A 16,776-nucleotide genomic window follows, 5' to 3' on the forward strand; every position below is an offset into this window, starting at 1 on the left:
ACCAGACTTGTGTAAATCAAAACTTTTTTGCACTTAACGAGTTCTAATTACAAGAAGCAAAACAGAATCATCATCTATTACAGAACCCTCAGACCATGACCCGGGACCGGTCTGTGGGTCACTTAGTACCGGGCAGCAGACAGAAAATAAATAAATAAATGCTCCGACTTAAATTATTTCCGTTTAGTTTATTTTCTGATCCTGAAGGAAGTTTTATTTTGGAAAACTACCGGATTCTGCTCACAACATCAGTCTTGGTCACGTGACTTAAAGCTGTAGAATAAGGCAAAAAAGTTAACAAAAACCAAACAATAAATGTAACTTTTAACATGAAATGCGAAACGAGGAAATTTCAAGCAGCACAATTTTTTAAAGTTCAAATTTCAAAATTAAAGACATTTTTAAGGCTTTTTAATGGATTATTTCCAAATTTATAAACTCAATGCTTTAAGACTTTTTAAGAGGGAACCTGTTTGATTTAAGTTTCTGAAAAGACAGATTCTTTCAAAACAACTCCAGCAGGAAGTGACTCAACGCCGCCACCTGAAACCAGAAGATTGGTTCAGACTTCATTCAGGCCGACCATGGAGAAGGTTCAGATCTGTGGTTTTGGAGGAGGATTTGAGGGTTTCTGCTCACCTCCATGAGTGTGTCGCGCAGGTTGTGTCTCTTCTCGATGATCTGCCCGTGTTCTTTCAGGAACGTGCAGAGGAACAAGCTCAGGTTCTGGATGAAGTTCTGTTCGTCGTCCTTCCCGTTGGCGTAGGCCATTCTGATGTTAGTGTTCAACGGCAGCATCTAAGAAAAAAAAACATCAAAGCTTACTTTGGCTCAGTCAAAAATGATTTTGGCTATAAATGATATAAATAAAACTCTTCGTTTCTCGATAGAAGAAGTCTGAGCACCTGCTTGAGCTGACACATGGTGAGGGTGAAGAGGCTGACAAACTGCTCCTCGTACTGGTTGACGCTCACGCCGGCGATCTCCGTCAGACATTTCAGAGTCACGTTTCGAAACATGGGAACATTCAGGAACTGAAACCCGGAGGAGAGCAAGTCAGTGAGGAGGAGTAGCAGGAAAATAAAGGAATTTATTTCTGGTAGTATTGAAAAGATCGAGTCTTTTTTAATCTGTGAACCTCTGCAATCTTACATTTATTTTCTATTCTGTGAAGGTAATATCTGCAATTTATATGAAGGATTTGTCATTTCAGTGTTGATTTTCCTCAGTATTTTTGTTGTTTTCTTACCTTGTAGACCAGCGTGTTGATCAGCTTCGTCTCAAAGATGTAACCCAAAGGAATCCAATTCAGAAAGCGGAGAAGAGTCTCCAGAGTTGCATGGACCAGAGGTGCATTCTGGGAGTTTTCCTAGAAATAAAAAACAGCACATGTGAGAATGAACATTTAAATAACTGATCAATGTTTGTTATGACTGCTTGGCGTGATGCCCAAAATGTCTTACCATTACAAACTGGCACAACTGAAATATCTGGGAGAACTCGTTGCACATGCTGAAAGAAAACGGAAGAGGGCGGAGCTTATTAAACTGTTTTAGTGATAGTTCCTCATATCTGGATTTAAAAGACATGTTTTAATTTGTTAGACTTCTTTAGAAGCTGCCAAAAGCTCAACTTAAAGAACTGTTTATCTTCACACTTTTTTCTCCTCGCCGTTTCTGAAAAGAGTTGCTTGTAGTCTAATTTGTTCCGAGAGCTCTTCTGTCATAACTAAAAATTCCTTAAAAGAGTTTGGAAAATTCCTGCCTGTTGGTAAATAAAGATGTTCATTTAGTCAACAGTGTATGTTTAGGTTGCGTTAGCTTTAGAGGTCGCATGGGAAATTCCATTAAACGTTAGCATCAAGTTAGCAGACTTTAGATTTATGTGCAAAATCGATTTTTATTTTTAAGGATCGATTATTGATCTGCTAAGCTTAGATTGATAAAAATTGATTAATCGAATTTATCAACCCAGCCCAGTCATTGCTCTAGAGCAGGGGTCTGCAACCTGGGGCTCTGGAGCCAGATGTGGCTCTTTCAACCCTCAACTGTGGCTCTCGTTAAAAAAAAATAATAATTTTGTATTAAAAGTAGCTTTAAAGTAAAAAGTAGGTAGTAAAGTAAACAACAAAAAAAAGTAAAGTAGTCAATCACTCTGTGAGGTTCCCATGTTAACTTTAATGCTCTGATAAGGAGTCCGGTTTCAAGTCGAACTGCAACGGACAGATCTTTTTTTTATCAAGTGGAGATCAGTAAACACAACCAGAATTCATATTTTTGAACAAATTCAAGGATCTTAAGTTCACTATATTGTTAGAAAAATACAGTAAGGGTCACTTCACCAGCTCAGATTTAATTGTAGTAAATTTGAATTACAAATTTCAGGCTGACATGCACCACAAAAGGTAAAATAAACTTTTTTTTTTTTTTAATCACTGCTGACATCACACTACCCATTACTACATTTTTCTGCATTGAGATGTGGTAGAGGATGTCTTATTTTGAAAATACTTCATGTGAACCTCTGTCAAAAGTTATAAACAGTTTTATATTATGAAAAAGGGCTATTTTCTCTTTAGGCTTATGTTTTATTTATAACAAAAATCTATATTTCATTCACAGTTATCATAATAGCAACAATTACACACTAGTGCAAATCAGTGTCTTATTTTTCTAAAAAGTGATTAAGACTTTGTGGCTCCTACTGGGTTGTAGTTGAAACTGACTCGAATGGCTCTTTAAGTGTAGAAGTTTGCAGACTCCGACTCTAGAGCATCTAGAAGCAAATTAAAGAGTCTCAAGGTAGAGCGAAAATACAACGAAATGTTAAAGTTTGTATTTGCAAACCCATCCCAATATCAACCCAGTTACAACCCTTTGATCTACAGTTTACCCAGAGTTCATTTCCACTGATGGAACTCAGATGAAGACCAAAATGAATGAATCAACCCCTCACCTGAATGTTCCCCCTCCCTCACTCACCTGTCTTTCAGGTGCTTGGCCTTCACCTGGGTCATCTGGCCGCTGGAGAAGTCAAAAACCTCCTCGCTGAGCAGTTTCAGGATGATCATGTTGTTCTGACAGAGGCTCTCGCTCGTCCGACTCGCCCCCACGATGTCACTGATGAAGGTGGGCCAGTGTTTGGGCCATTCCTGCTTCAGAATCTGACCCAGATCAGAGCAGAAGAGAGCTGTGACATCAACATCACCGCTTCCTGTTAGTGACCTTCCAAATTAACCCTTACCTGCACGAGGATCATGTTGAGTTTTGAAATGTAAACTCCCTCTGTCTGAAAGAACAAAACGGTAAAGAATGAAGCTCCACTGACATGAGTGAAGAAGTGTAGTAAACTGTCAGCTCACCTCCAAGTTTCCAGCCTCTGAAGAAGTCTTAATGATTAACCCGACGACGTACTTCTTGATCCCTGAAAGTATTTTCATAGGTTTTAATCTAAACGTGCCAAAAACACTTCCAGAGGCGTTCATTTACAGCTTTATGATTAGTTTTACCTTCACATTGGTTTCTGGGGAGAATCTTCCAGCGAGTTTTAATGACCGTCTCCAAGATTTGCAGAGCATAATACTGACAGGACAAAGGGAGATGTTAATGTTTTAAACACAAATATTCCTCTAAAGCACATGTCAAAGTCGAGGCCCGGGGGCCAGACCGTTTTATTTTATCGTTATTAACAGCCTGATGTTATCTTGTGCTGGTAACATAATGAAGCATCAATACGCTCCTGGAGGCTGAGAGATCAGTCAAAGATCTCTGACTTTCTTTAAGGAAAACACTGAGTTTACATCACAAGAGTGTCATCATCCTTTCCCTCCCTCTCACTCATGGTGCAGAAATAAACATAAACAGATAAACAATTAAGGGGAAAAAAACACTAAAACAACCAGACAACAAAACACAGAACAAAGAAAACAGAATGATTTGATTTATTTTTACGAAAAGCACAAATCTGATTTAATTTCCAGGCTTTCTTTGTTTTGTTCTGCAGAATGTTCATATTTGGATCATTTTAACAGGATTCATTTTATAGAGATCAAAATCTTTTGGGATATTTATGTGTAATTTTCCATATAAAATGACGAAAAAGTAAAGAAAACAAAAGTTATTATTTTTTTTAAAGTTTAGCTCATTTCTAACTTGTATAATTTTGACAAAATATATTTTTACAGAGAGTAACATATTGAAAGTTATTTAAGGTTTCAGGTAATTTATTCTGGAATAATATTCGTGCCTGTGGGAACTTTTGTGTATGGAAACTTTGGTGAGCTTTAAAATCTGTGGCGGGGGTCACATTGATGCTCAAACGTGCAGTAAGAAACAAGATTTGAGAAAAATGAGGCTTTAATGTTCCACAAGATAAACCTTATTTAGGGTATATTCAGATCGGAAGAATGATTTGATCCGGACTAAGTCCACTTAATTTGGTCTGGATCTAGTCCTGAACCTTGCCTTTGGTCTGTATTTAGACCGTTTCAAGAAGCTTTTACTGTTCTGAATCAAAGCTCGTAAACAAAACCATGTGACTAAAGATCTCTTTATTCGCTGACCAGGAATTACGAGGGCGGGGCTAAGCAATGAGGAAAAGAATGATGATAGTCCTGCACTTTGTCATCATTGTTGGAATAGTTCACTTTTCAAACGTCTGTATCAACATCAGGGACAACACTTTTTACTGTTATGTTTTACATGTTGTAATGCTCAGCTACGGGGAGCGCTTTGGTTCAGTTGTTCCACTCAGAGCATGGAGCCTATTCAGAGACCGAGGAAACTCAGTTCGATTGGAAACAAACAGCTCAAAAGATGGGTCAGAGAGTGGTTCTTTCTCCTGAACTAAGGTCCGCTTGGGTACTTTCAGACTGAAAATTTGTTGTGGATTATCGGGGGAAACAAACTCTGGTTTCCTCCAGCCTTACCTTGGTTTTCATGTTCTGAGAGAACTCCAGGATGGTGTCAACCCTCGTCCAGGCATCTGGATGGTCCTTCAGGTTGGTGAGCACCTCTTGGGCCACCCGTTGCTGTGGTTACAACATGTCACATAGGTTCTGTGCTTCAATAGAACACTTAAAAAAAAAAGAAGAAGAACCGCCCTCACCTGTGATCCAATGTCGTGGTGCATGGAATTAACAACATTGTCCAGCAGGTTGATGTCCAACCTCTGATTAAAGTCCAGCAGCTGTCTCGCTGGATGGTCGGCCAACATTGTCATTTCTGCTGGCATAGAGATCCCTGCACAAACGGCACAGAGGAGTTCAGTCAAAAACCTTAAAACCTAAATAAAGGGATTTATTTTTTATTTTAAATACAGAATAGTGGTGTAACGATTTGTTTTAATATAGATTCTATTCATAATTTGTGTTTCGATGCAGTGAAGGTAAAGTAATTGTTTTAGTCAACATTCTGGCTCAGGTGGATTATATTTTTGCTTCTTTACAAGTAATACTAAAAAAAATGTAGTTTTGGGTTTAATGTGTAAAAATATTAGAATTCTGATTTATTTATGTCTTCTTTTTAATGTCTTACTTTGATCACATTTTGATTTATTGTAAAAGCATTCCCAGTGGTCTTTTAATTACAATAAAATGAAAAATAAAAAAAATCAGTCATTTTCTAGGACATAGTTTCTGCAGAGTGGCAGGAGTGCATAGAAATTCACTTGTGGGAGGGACAATTGGCGAGGAACAACCCCGCCTCCCCTCCCAGCACCAATAACAGAGCTCTCTGTTTACGTGCACATCACAAAGTATTTTTCAAACATCAGTGATTTCTCTGCTCCTGATCCACAATAATTTGAATAAATAAATAAATAAATACTGAGGTAAAAAATTTTACGCTTAATTTTGTTAATATATGTCTTCCACCATCAAAAACTGTCACAAGAACATAATAAAAACACATTAGATTTGTAATGATTCGTTTTGACAATATAATTAATATCACGATTTGCGTTTTGATCCAATTCACCGACTAAAAGTGATCTGGTTGTGTTGTATTTCTTGCAAGATAATCATGTATAAATTAAATAAATGTACAAACGAGAATTAATCACATTTCTATTCACATTTTAGCTCAAAGTTCAGCCCACATAAAAATAATTTCAACTAAACATACCACACTGACAAGTCAATATTATCTTATACTGCACAACATTGGCTACAAAAAATAACATTTTGAGAGATGCACGGTTCTTTTTATATTTTTGCTTTTGTTTGTGCCAAAAAATAGACATAAATATTTGGAGAAAAAAAACAGAAGGTCATGGGTGCAAATCCAAATTTCTTAAAGGCTACAGTAAGACTATATGGCTCCTTTTAGGTTTTGATCAGTAAAACCAAGCCCAAATGACTTTTAATATTAAAGGTAACAGATCCCTGGTATGGGTTGAGTTGATTAACAACTTGACAACAGACAAATTGATCTGGTAGGACTGTAGGAACCAATTAATTGTTACACCACTAATACAGAATGGTGAACGTCACTATGTTTGGGAGTGATGCTGCTGCTTGACCCATAATAACAGAGGTAAAATGCTGCAGCAGCACATCCAGGGCAAACACTGCTGATCTGCAGAAGAACACCAGCCATCAACTCCAAGAGGAATTTAGATCTGCACAGAAAGCGTCATTGTCTCTTTTAAAAGTAAATCAGAAAGTAGTAGCTAAAATTACAAGTGACTTCCGGTTTTCACGCATTTTATTTTGTAGTTTTTCCCCCCTGTTTTTAACAGTCTGCATCCGTTCAGGGTGGAAACGATATTTCCCTCGCCCGCGTGTGTGAGAAACAACGCCTCTACACGGCTAACGAACAAACCTACATCCCTACAGATAAACCAACACACTCGACAGTAGGGATGAGCTGGAGTGAAATGTCTGATAACCAGAAAAACTACATTTACTAACACATACAGTAACATTCACCATGAAGTCCTTATTTGGTAAGGTGGGATGACGGTGTTCGGGCTTCTCTTACCTTGTTCGTGCCGTGGGCTCGTTGAAAGAATTGGGTCGCTGACGTAACTCGAAGCTTAAGATCAAAATTTAAAACAAAAAATCCCCTGAAAATGTTGTTGCGTTATCTCATGGTACACGTTTACGTGACGCCGCTCCGCAGAATCGAAAGCTAACGGCTAATGCTAGCTACCCCGGATGACAACCAACAAGCAAACTAACTTTTCCTTAATAAATTTATACTTCCGGTTATATTTATAAGAAACAAAAACTCAAGTTAACCTCGGTTTCCTCGTTCACTTTAAAACAGACCTTTCCTTCTAAGTAATTTAAGTTAACAACCGACTCCCACTAAGCTAATAGCAGTTTAGCGTGCTAAATGAAAAGTCAATGAGAACTTAGGTCCACTAGCTACTGAAACGGTAAGCTAAGCTAACAACACAGATTCACGGAGTCACACTTAGAGCGCTGTTCCGGGTCATAACAACGAATTCAAAGAGTCTCCTTTTATTTCTGGTTCTATTCGTGCACACTGTTGCACAGCTGAGATGTTTCACGGCGTTAAAGAGTGCTCTTCCTCTAAGCTCATGCTTCCAACTGCAGACCGGATAGAACCGGTTGAGACTGGGATATTCATTCTCGGCGTTTCGATCCGTGGCGCGCCGCGGAAAATTTGGACTAAAGCCACGCCCAGGGACAGGCGATTGGTCCATTCACAAACGTCATTGCATGCTGTCATTGGTTGGGTGGAGTTGTTGCCATGGTTGCCACTACAGCCTGTTTCAAGATGAAACATGACCTGACCAGAGGCCTTTTAGGAAGAAGAACAAAAATAAGAATAAAAATACCAGCAACACGTATTAGTATTCTTTTTGTACATGTATAAAGTTTAAACTATTTTTCTTTTTGGGTCTCAATTCTGAAATACTCGCTGTGTATAACACATTTCAACGTGATGAAACTGAGAAATCAATTAAACTAAAATAAATGTGTATCACTGTCCCATGTTAAGACTGTAAAATTACTCTATTAAATAACCCACTCTAATTGAAAATTCTTGTTACATTTTCTTAAATAAGGAGTACATTTACTAGAAAAATCAAGCTTAAAATAGTGTGTTATTTTCAAATTGTTGTGACTCAGAAACAGACAAAAATTGTATTTCTGATGTAGAAAATACCCTGGGTGGGCCACAAGCTCTGCTTCATTCTGATGAATCCACTTGCAGACAAATAGATCCATGTACATTTCAGTTTTCCTCATCCGATCTGGTATCTGGCTCAAAACTGCACGGCCGGATAGCTCTTTTTGCCTCTCCAATAATGTGAAGTTGAGGATGTGAGGGGTTGTAGGCTTTGTAAACAGAGAGCTCTCAGCTATAGGTGACAGAAAGAGGGGCGGGGTCGCACAGTGCTGCCCACAACTCAGAGGCACATTTTGAATGAACTATGTCCTAGAAAAATTAAATCAAAGTAAAGGAACCCTGGGAATGCTTTTAAAATAGCTCAAAAGATGATCAGAGTTGGAATTTAATATGTGCTAAAGTATTCTATACACTATAAATGAATGGAAGATGCTTAAAATATAGGATCTTTTTTCCAAGAAAGAGTTTTCTGTGAAAAGAGTGCATAGTTATCCACAGTAATGATTGAAATCAATGAATCCACAGCAAAGCTTTTATTTTCTTAGGAATAATAAATAACTGCTAGTTTCTGTCACAGTATTCAAACATGATCCATTTTTCATTCATGATGTTGTTTTAAGTTCCAGTTACATTTAAAAACATTAAAATAAAAATTTGTGGTAAGATCACTCTTCCGTTTCCTGCTGTTTGCTGTCATCGGGCTGGCTGTCATCCGAGAAGCTCTCATGATCATCCGAGTAGTGGTAGCTTTCGTCAGAGTAGTGCTGATCGTTGTCATCGTCTGTGTTGTGGCCGCTGACACCTCCACCACTTTGGAGGCCGGATGAAGCCTGGCCGTTCTCCTCCTCGTCTCCTCCACCGGAGTGATCAGTGTCTTCATCATCCACAAAGACCCTTCGGAACTGAACACGCTCAAAATCCACTTCTGCCTCCTCCACGTCACTGATGAACCAGAGAAAACAATTTGAAATAAATGAAGAATGTCACGAGGATTTATCAAAACGCGTTTGCTGTCAGAAAATCTAATCGACCTCTGTTTGTTGTCACTGGAGAGGGAGGCTTTGCGCAGAGAAGCTGATTTAGGCGCCTTGTCTTGGACGAACTCCTCAGTCAGGTCACATCCATGCAGGGCTTCGATGTAGCGCTTCTCTGCTGCTTGTTTGGCATTCCTCTGATAAGAGAGTGAGACAGGGAGGTCATGTGATGACGTGAAGAAATGACACCTATAGACCGCCGTGATTCTTGAAATTTGTGCTCATTTACATCATGCCATAGAACTTAAGATGAAAACTAATTCTGGCTTTTCTAACCATGTTTAATCATGTGTTTATTATTAATATTTAATAGGTGATGATGATGATTAGTGTGGTATCCGTTTGGTGAAGAAAACAGAAACTGAATGTTTGCGTTTGGCTGTAAACAATCTTCCCTAATCAGGAACCCCTGAGTCAAGGGCACACTCCCTTGGATTAAACCAAAAGAATCCGCTGAGGGTGCAATAAGCAGAGCTTGTCATGGAAACTTACTTTCGTGCCCTCTCCATGACCCTTTCCCTAGATTCAACACCTTGGTGACTCTCTCTTTCTTCGTTGATGTATTTTTGCTTGTACCTCAATCTATGCCGTTCTACTGCGACACAGATCGAAGACGCTTGATTTTTTACATCTTTCCAGTACCCTCCACATGTGTCTTTTCTGGGAAATTAGCGCTGCCAGATTTCCGTGGCTGCTGCCCACCATTGGGCAATATGTCTTGTATGTGTTGTCCATCAATTTTCCTTGGGATTAATAAAGCATGGTGATTGATTGATTGATTGTAGTCTATGGATTTATTGCAATAGAGGTCAAATGAATCTGTTGGTCTTAGATATGGGTTTGTAGTCGCAAAGAAACTGCATGTTAGAAGATTTAAAACTCAATCACCTGAGCAACCTGCTCCAAAAGCAGCGGCCTTCCCTTCACTCTTTGCTGCATCTCTTTAATCTCCTGCTTGTATTCCTTCTTGCGCTGAAGGTCTTGTTTCCTGTGGAAGGTAAATATATCGAGTATAAAGGAAAAAGCTTTCAAGTTGGAAAGCTCAGAAAGTTTTATTTAATATGGCTGCCATGAATAACCAACTAATCGACTGTTCAAATAGTCGACGACTAATTTAATAGTCAATTACTTGTTACTTTAAATTATATGGAGTCAGAGTGTAGTAAAGTTGTGAGTGTTCAGGACAAAAAAATGCATTTTTTTCATTATTTGAGTAAGTGAGACCAAAACTTTATCTTTAGTGAAACATAGTTCCTTGTTTCAGATGCCGACCTCATTAGAGAGATCAGGAATTTACTTTCTATCAAACTCATTTTGACAGGTGACCTTTGACCTTATATACCCTCTATATATTAAATTGATATGACATTGTTATGTCATCTTGAGGGGCGGGGCCTGTCACGACGAGTTTGATGGATGGTGTAGGGTCAAAGGTCACCTGTCAAAATGAGTCTGATGGAGAGTATATTCCTATTCTCTCTCATTTGGTTTAATCTCGTTTTAATCACAGAAACTAATGAAGGACAGAGGCTGCATGAATTGTTAAAAGTTTAATAAACTATCATCTTAATTGTCTTTATTTTTAGTTGGTTTAAAGCTAATGATGGTTAAGACTTTACATCCATTTTGTGCATGACCTGATTAGTCGACTAATCGGTAAAAATAATCAGTGATTAATCGACAATTGAAATAATCGTTTGTGGCAGCCCCTAGTGTTTGAAGGAGCGTTTAGTAAGTTTTACAGCCACCTGAACTCCTTCAGTTTGCTCTGGTTGGTCTGTGAGAGCGCCGTGTGCGGGTCGTTGGCTTGGGCGCGTTTTAAAACCTCCCTCTGCAGCTTCCTCTCTCTTTGCCTCTGCTTTTCTTTCCAGCGCTCCTCCTCCTCTTCAGCCTTCTTCCTCTGCTCCAGCGCCTTTCTACTCGGAGAGATAATGTGGTCACAGGTGGAGGAAGGTCTCCAGCAGTGAGGGAGGGGGTGGATTGGTGTCCATGTTGGGATGGGGATGATGGGAGAGGAAAAGGAGGTCCACAAACGGGAGCTGCTGAGGACGCCTAGAATGGAGACTGGGGTTCTAACATCTCGACTACAATGACGGAGGGCTTTGGGGTGCTGACGCGGTACCTCACGGCCTCATGGCGTCTTTTAGTGGCGTCGGTGACTTTGGCAGGTAGGAGTTCCAGGCTGCCTGAGAGGGAGGAGCAGAGGCTGGAGTTTGGCGTGCGTGCGGCTCCGGAGCTGACGTACGGCCAGCGCTGCATCCGAGGGCTGCTCTGCTCTTTCTCGATGTCGGCCATGATGCGCTCCTTGTGTGAGGAGATCTGCGATGTCCTCAGCTCAAAGGGCTCACACGTAGTGGTGGGTTTAACCTCTTTCCGCTTCTCCAGGTGCTTCTGGAAGCGTCTGTGTTTGGCATTGAAGTCTGGAACGTCTTGGTTTATCTGCGGGCGGTGGGAGAAACCTCCGGCTCCTTCGGCTGTGGAGCCGTCTTTGTTCTTCTTGCGGTCGCTGAGACGTCGGGTGAGCATGCTGGGGGGCATTGAAGAACTCTGGAGCATCTCCTGGGCCCTCATCTGGATCTTGATAGACCTGTACAGCTGCTCCTCCTTCAGGTGTTCTCCTGAAGCTGCCGCGTACACAGACTTTGGGACGGGCTTAGCCTTAAAGGGTTTGACCTTCTCCTGCTCAGACGGATGCTGCTGTTTCTGCTCCTTCTTCAGCCGCTCTCTCTCTATGAAGCTGAAAGGCTTCTGAATGGTTCGAAGATGCTTCTCCTCGCGCTCCTGCAGGGTTCTGCGCCGCTCCTCATTTCGCTCTTGGAGCTCTTCGTAGAGTGGGAGGTGAACGTGTGCAGGAACGGGGCTGGCGCGGAACTTCCTCTGGCATTCTGTCACCTCCTCCAGCTGTCGACGGAGCTCCATGTTCTCCAGCTCGATCTCCGAGCGCGTCTTTATGCCCAGCTTTCGCCTCTGGGCTTCCCGCAGGGTCATGTGGAAAGGCTTAGGGACGGTCACTTTGTGTTTGTCCTGCCGTCTGCTTTTCCTCCTCTTCGGAGTCTTTTTCTGCCGCCCCGGCAGACTCTGCAGCGAGGAGGACAGCTGGTGATTGTACGAGGACACTTGGAAATCCTTCCACATGTTCTTGATGTGCTCTTTGGGGGAGAAAAGCAGGCCTTTCTCCACACTGTTGGCAGCATCCTCTTCCTCGGAAGAGTCCGACAGTCCAGAACCTCGCCGGAGTTCTCCTGCAGAGTGGGACTTCCTCAAACAGGGACGTGGAGCTGCTGGACTCATATTTGTCCACTGTACTCTAAACAAATAGAAAAAAAACACCACTTAGTCATTACATACCAAAAAGCAGTTTTTGAGGTAATTCCCTCAAAATTGTAAGAATTATTTCATGTCAAGGAAGTAAAAGCGCCGTTAGATTAATTTAAAGCACATGTATCAAAGTCAAGGCCCGGGGGCCAGATCCGGCCCTCCGGGTAATTCTATCCGGCCCTCCAGATCATTTTATTTTATTGTTATTAATGGCTCGATGTTATCTTATGCTTATTTCTAACTTGTATAATTTTGACTAAATATATTTTTATGGAGCCTAAAATATTGAAAGTTATTTAAGGTTAAAATTGATTTATTCTGGGATAATATTCCTGCCTGTTTTATTTATAGTAATATTTAAAAGATATAATTAAAACATTTTAAAAATTTAGTCTTAGAGTCTTCAATAAATGTTTATCCTGTTTGGCCCGCGACCTAAGGTGTGTTTGACACCCCTGATTTAAAGGATGTAGGCTTTTCTTACAAACGAGTTACTTTATGCACAAGACTACAGTTCTTTTCTGCCATAAAAGTCTTATGAACTCGTACATGATTCTCCAAATAGCCTTTATGTGTCACTCAAGTAAGACTAAGAATCACCTAAAGCCCAAAACCCATTGATTAAAACCATTGACTGTATTTGAGAACTGGACCTAGTGAGTGTACCATCACCCATAGAAGACGACTTACAAAATGAAGTCAATTCAGTTGACATTTTTTTGGCATATGGACGCTACCAAGTTGGAGGCAGACAACGTTAGGAAGCAGTGATTGGTCAGTCTCAGTCAGTGTTCCCATGGCAACTATCCTCGCCGATCAGGACTGAGCTTGTTAAAAGGCTACACCCCAACATCTTAAAAATGGGCTTCACAGAATCTGTCAAATGGACATTTTGAACATCGGGACCTACTTTTATTAAAGCATCCGATTGGTCAATTTATAACATGAAAAACGGAGTGGAATCTGGTCACATGCAAGATGGAGCCAGAAAAAATCTCTAGCCGGAAGCAGAAATTTATTTCCTAAACTTTAGGAAACCCTTTCATAAATTATATTTTAAAAACTTTTCAGAACTTTCCGCTTTTAAGCTTTTAAATGTGAATAAACTGCAACTGTCTAGCAGTTTAGTGTGCAAGATGATCTTCAAATGGAAATGAGACATTTTATTTCTTTCAAGTCAACATTAAGTCAATATGTTCAAATTTGTTTAACTGCAACCATTTACCTCCGGAGAAAAAGCCAGCGAAATGCCGCTTTTTCCTCCGTGAATCAGCTCATCACGTAAGCAGTTACAGTATGTCAAAGGGACACGAGCTCTGGTGGTAAAAGATTAAAAACCTGCTTCCATCATCTTTTGATCTACTTTCAAAGTGTTCCCAGTGGTCTTTTAATAATAAATATGCAGTTTCTAGCCAGAATAAAATACATTTGTATAGTTTTCTATAACAAAATTTCTGCAGAGGGACATTAGGAATTCTTCTCAAAGCGACCCCACCCCCCTTCCCATCAACTACACACTCTCCCACTAGCTTACAGCCCCTCACACCCCCAACCTAATATTACCAGAGTAGCAAAAATGGTGAGCAGTATTGGAGCTATCTGAACAGTTTTTATCCAGATTCCAGCTCGGACGAGAAAAAAAAAGACGTTTATGGATCTTTTTGTCTGGAAGTGGATGCATCAGAATGGAGCGGGGAGCTTGTGTTCCGCTCAGGGAATTTTCTACATCACAAATACGATATTTCTCCTACAGCATTTTGTCTGCTCCTGAATCACAACAATTTGAATAAAGGCATTCTCAGAAATGTAATTCTGTACTCAATGTTCTTTATATATGTCCTCATCATCAGAAAAACACAAGAATATGATAAAAACACAATTTTCCTCAAAATGGGTCTTTAAGAAAAGATTTCGGTGGAAGAACAGTTGTTCTGACAAATAGAATGAAGTCTATGGGATTTTGGCTTCTTGGAGCCAGCAGAAACCTTCCTGTTTAGAATCTCAGGAAGGTAAACAGTCCAGTTCTTATATACAGTCAATGGTTTAAATATGCAAAGCATGCACTAGCCAGGCCAAAATGTATTTTATGTGCAACTATACAGTCAAAAAGCAAACAAAAATGCATTTAAATAGGAACTCTTGACATCTATTTAAACCTTTCAGCTAATTTAGGGTGTATTGTCTATATACAGACTTTTTCTTCTTAAATTTTTAAAACAAAAAAATAAAACATGTTTACTTGCATCAGAATTGTTTTATTTATTTATTCGTATTGCAGGAACAAATATCTCATAATCGAAATCCCTTAAACTCATTGGATATTTATGACAAATATGTCGAAATACTGTTAATATATATTATTCATTACCAGAATTGCCATAAATTAGTGTTAATCCATCAACAAAGAAACAAAATCACTTTTTAAAAAAAAATCTGGCCCCACTGACCTGTGACCGATATCCAGAGCCTTCATATCAAAAGCCTCAGTGGACCTGAGCTGCAGCTTCTGCTGATACATGCTCTCCAGCTCGGCCATGGTGCGTTCGTGAGCCCTCTTCAGCTCCTCCAGCTTGCTGTAGTACTCCTCATTGGAGAAGAAGATTTCACTCAGGTCCAGGCGGTCCACGGCTGCCCTGAAGTTGCCCCCCATGTGAGCTCCACCCATCTCCAGACAGTCCTCATCGCAGAAATCCGAGCCCGAGTCTCCATACTCCAGCTGAAAAACCCAAAGATCACTATAAGGTCATCACATATTTGAAGGGAATCTAATCGTTTAAAAAAATAATTCAAGATGAGCTTTGCTTTCACTGCAATGCCCTCAAGAACACTGCTCAGAGGCACTGCTCCTCACGACTAAGCTCATTATCCTGGAGTGACAATGATCAGAGCCATATGGTTGGAGCACAAAGGTGAGCTTAGAGGAGTTCCACTGACATCTACTCATCAGGTGTCCGTAACATGTTTATTTGTGAAAAGATGTCTGCACATTTGTGAAACAGATCATGTGGATTTGTGAAATTATATTATTTGCCTTCATAAATATATATTTGTGAACTGGAGTGTGTGCATTATGAGACTAATCTGGCCCCATACAAAGGATGTTTGTCAGAAGCTCCCTTGAAAATTAGCTTAACTTGCTGGAGTGTTTTTTTTTTTTTCCACATGTCACGGCTGTTTAAAGGATATAAAAGAGATTACCGACCCAACCAGACTTCTGGTAATCTAGTGAAGACGGAAATCCAAAAATAGACGGGACAACAAATGACAGATCAAATCCCTTCCACCAGACTGACCTGAAACTGTCAACATCCTGTTAACTGGACAAAACCTGTCTCAGGTCAGAGGAGGCTGCACTCAAAAAACAACAACTTCACCCACGTTTACATAATTTAGATTATTATTAATAATTAAAATAACATCCTACAATCAAAACAAAGTGCATCGAAAGTTTCTATACAGGCTATGTCATTAAATACAGGCTCCTCTTAACTGTATTATTTTAATTAAAAAGATTATTATTTTAAAATTATGATTTTTTATTGTGAAACACATATATATGTATAGAAATACCTCGTTTTCATAGTCTCGGTTGTCCACTTGGCCTGCAGCCGCGTGCAGCGGGACTCTCCCACGCTCGTATGACGCTAACGGCGCTTTAGTGTGCGGGTCCACCGGCGTCTTCAGACAGGAAGTTACTAAAACGTTCGTCCGGTGAGGATTCGCCATCTTTTAGTTGAAATTGTTTGAATTTTATTTCTTTGTAGGCCCTTTGATGAGGCTCAGTAACTTTATTCGTTCTCTGGAGAGAATAGTCGTTGTCAGGATGACCGGCAGCGGCCGCGAGCTTCTTAGCAACGGAGAAGCTTCGTTGGGAAGGAAGTGACGTAGAACGGAAGCAGAACAACAAAACTAGGTTACAAAATAAAATGCTTGTCATGTTCCCATTATCTTTCTGTAAATTGAAATTTTCTGGTTGAAAGATTACATTAGTTGATTTTTTGTGAAATGCTTGCTGCTGTGAATTGTAGTTTTGTGTGATATTCAACAAAGTTCTTTAAAAAAGGGACAAAATAAAAGCTTTGGAAGTGAATATTTTTAAACTGAACACTCATAAAACTCATAAATCTGACCAATATTTTTGTCCAAGTAATTTAAATATTTTAACTGCAAATTTGTTTGCATTATGCAATTTAATTGTTTTAATATAAACTGTAATTTAAATAATACAATTAGCATAATTAAAATAAAATTCTAAAGAGGGCTACAATACCTGCAGTTTTTTAAACAGATCATAAAGAGAATAAAGACCAATTGAATTAGTC

At 39.8% G+C, this 16,776-nt stretch overlaps 2 protein-coding genes across 2 annotated transcripts in view; both read right to left on the reverse strand.

Annotated features, from left to right (window-relative positions):
* xpo1a (exportin 1 (CRM1 homolog, yeast) a) overlaps positions 1–7,630 on the reverse strand; it is a 16,527-nt gene extending 8,897 nt beyond the window's left edge. Inside the window, exons 1-11 of the mRNA XM_024289274.2 lie at positions 6,981–7,630; positions 5,107–5,240; positions 4,928–5,029; positions 3,509–3,581; positions 3,362–3,423; positions 3,244–3,288; positions 2,982–3,163; positions 1,464–1,512; positions 1,250–1,369; positions 906–1,034; positions 640–798 (exon numbers count right to left, since the gene is read on the reverse strand). Coding sequence (XP_024145042.1) covers positions 640–798; positions 906–1,034; positions 1,250–1,369; positions 1,464–1,512; positions 2,982–3,163; positions 3,244–3,288; positions 3,362–3,423; positions 3,509–3,581; positions 4,928–5,029; positions 5,107–5,232 — 1,047 coding nt within the window. The 5' untranslated portion in view covers positions 5,233–5,240; positions 6,981–7,630. The remainder of the gene's footprint in view (positions 1–639; positions 799–905; positions 1,035–1,249; positions 1,370–1,463; positions 1,513–2,981; positions 3,164–3,243; positions 3,289–3,361; positions 3,424–3,508; positions 3,582–4,927; positions 5,030–5,106; positions 5,241–6,980) is intronic.
* Positions 7,631–8,616: 986 nt separating this feature from the next.
* On the reverse strand, positions 8,617–16,366 carry fam161a (FAM161 centrosomal protein A). The gene is made up of 7 exons (XM_024289282.2): positions 16,025–16,366; positions 14,902–15,170; positions 11,259–12,443; positions 10,885–11,052; positions 10,025–10,124; positions 9,134–9,273; positions 8,617–9,044 (listed from the first exon to the last, which is right to left on the reverse strand). Exons 1-7 carry the CDS (start codon positions 16,178–16,180, stop codon positions 8,768–8,770), a joined length of 2,295 nt encoding a protein of 764 aa, XP_024145050.1. The 5' UTR covers positions 16,181–16,366; the 3' UTR covers positions 8,617–8,767.
* Positions 16,367–16,776: the final 410 nt, after the last annotated feature.

Source organism: Oryzias melastigma, linkage group LG1 (assembly GCF_002922805.2).
Source record: "Oryzias melastigma strain HK-1 linkage group LG1, ASM292280v2, whole genome shotgun sequence".
NCBI lineage: Eukaryota > Metazoa > Chordata > Actinopteri > Beloniformes > Adrianichthyidae > Oryzias > Oryzias melastigma.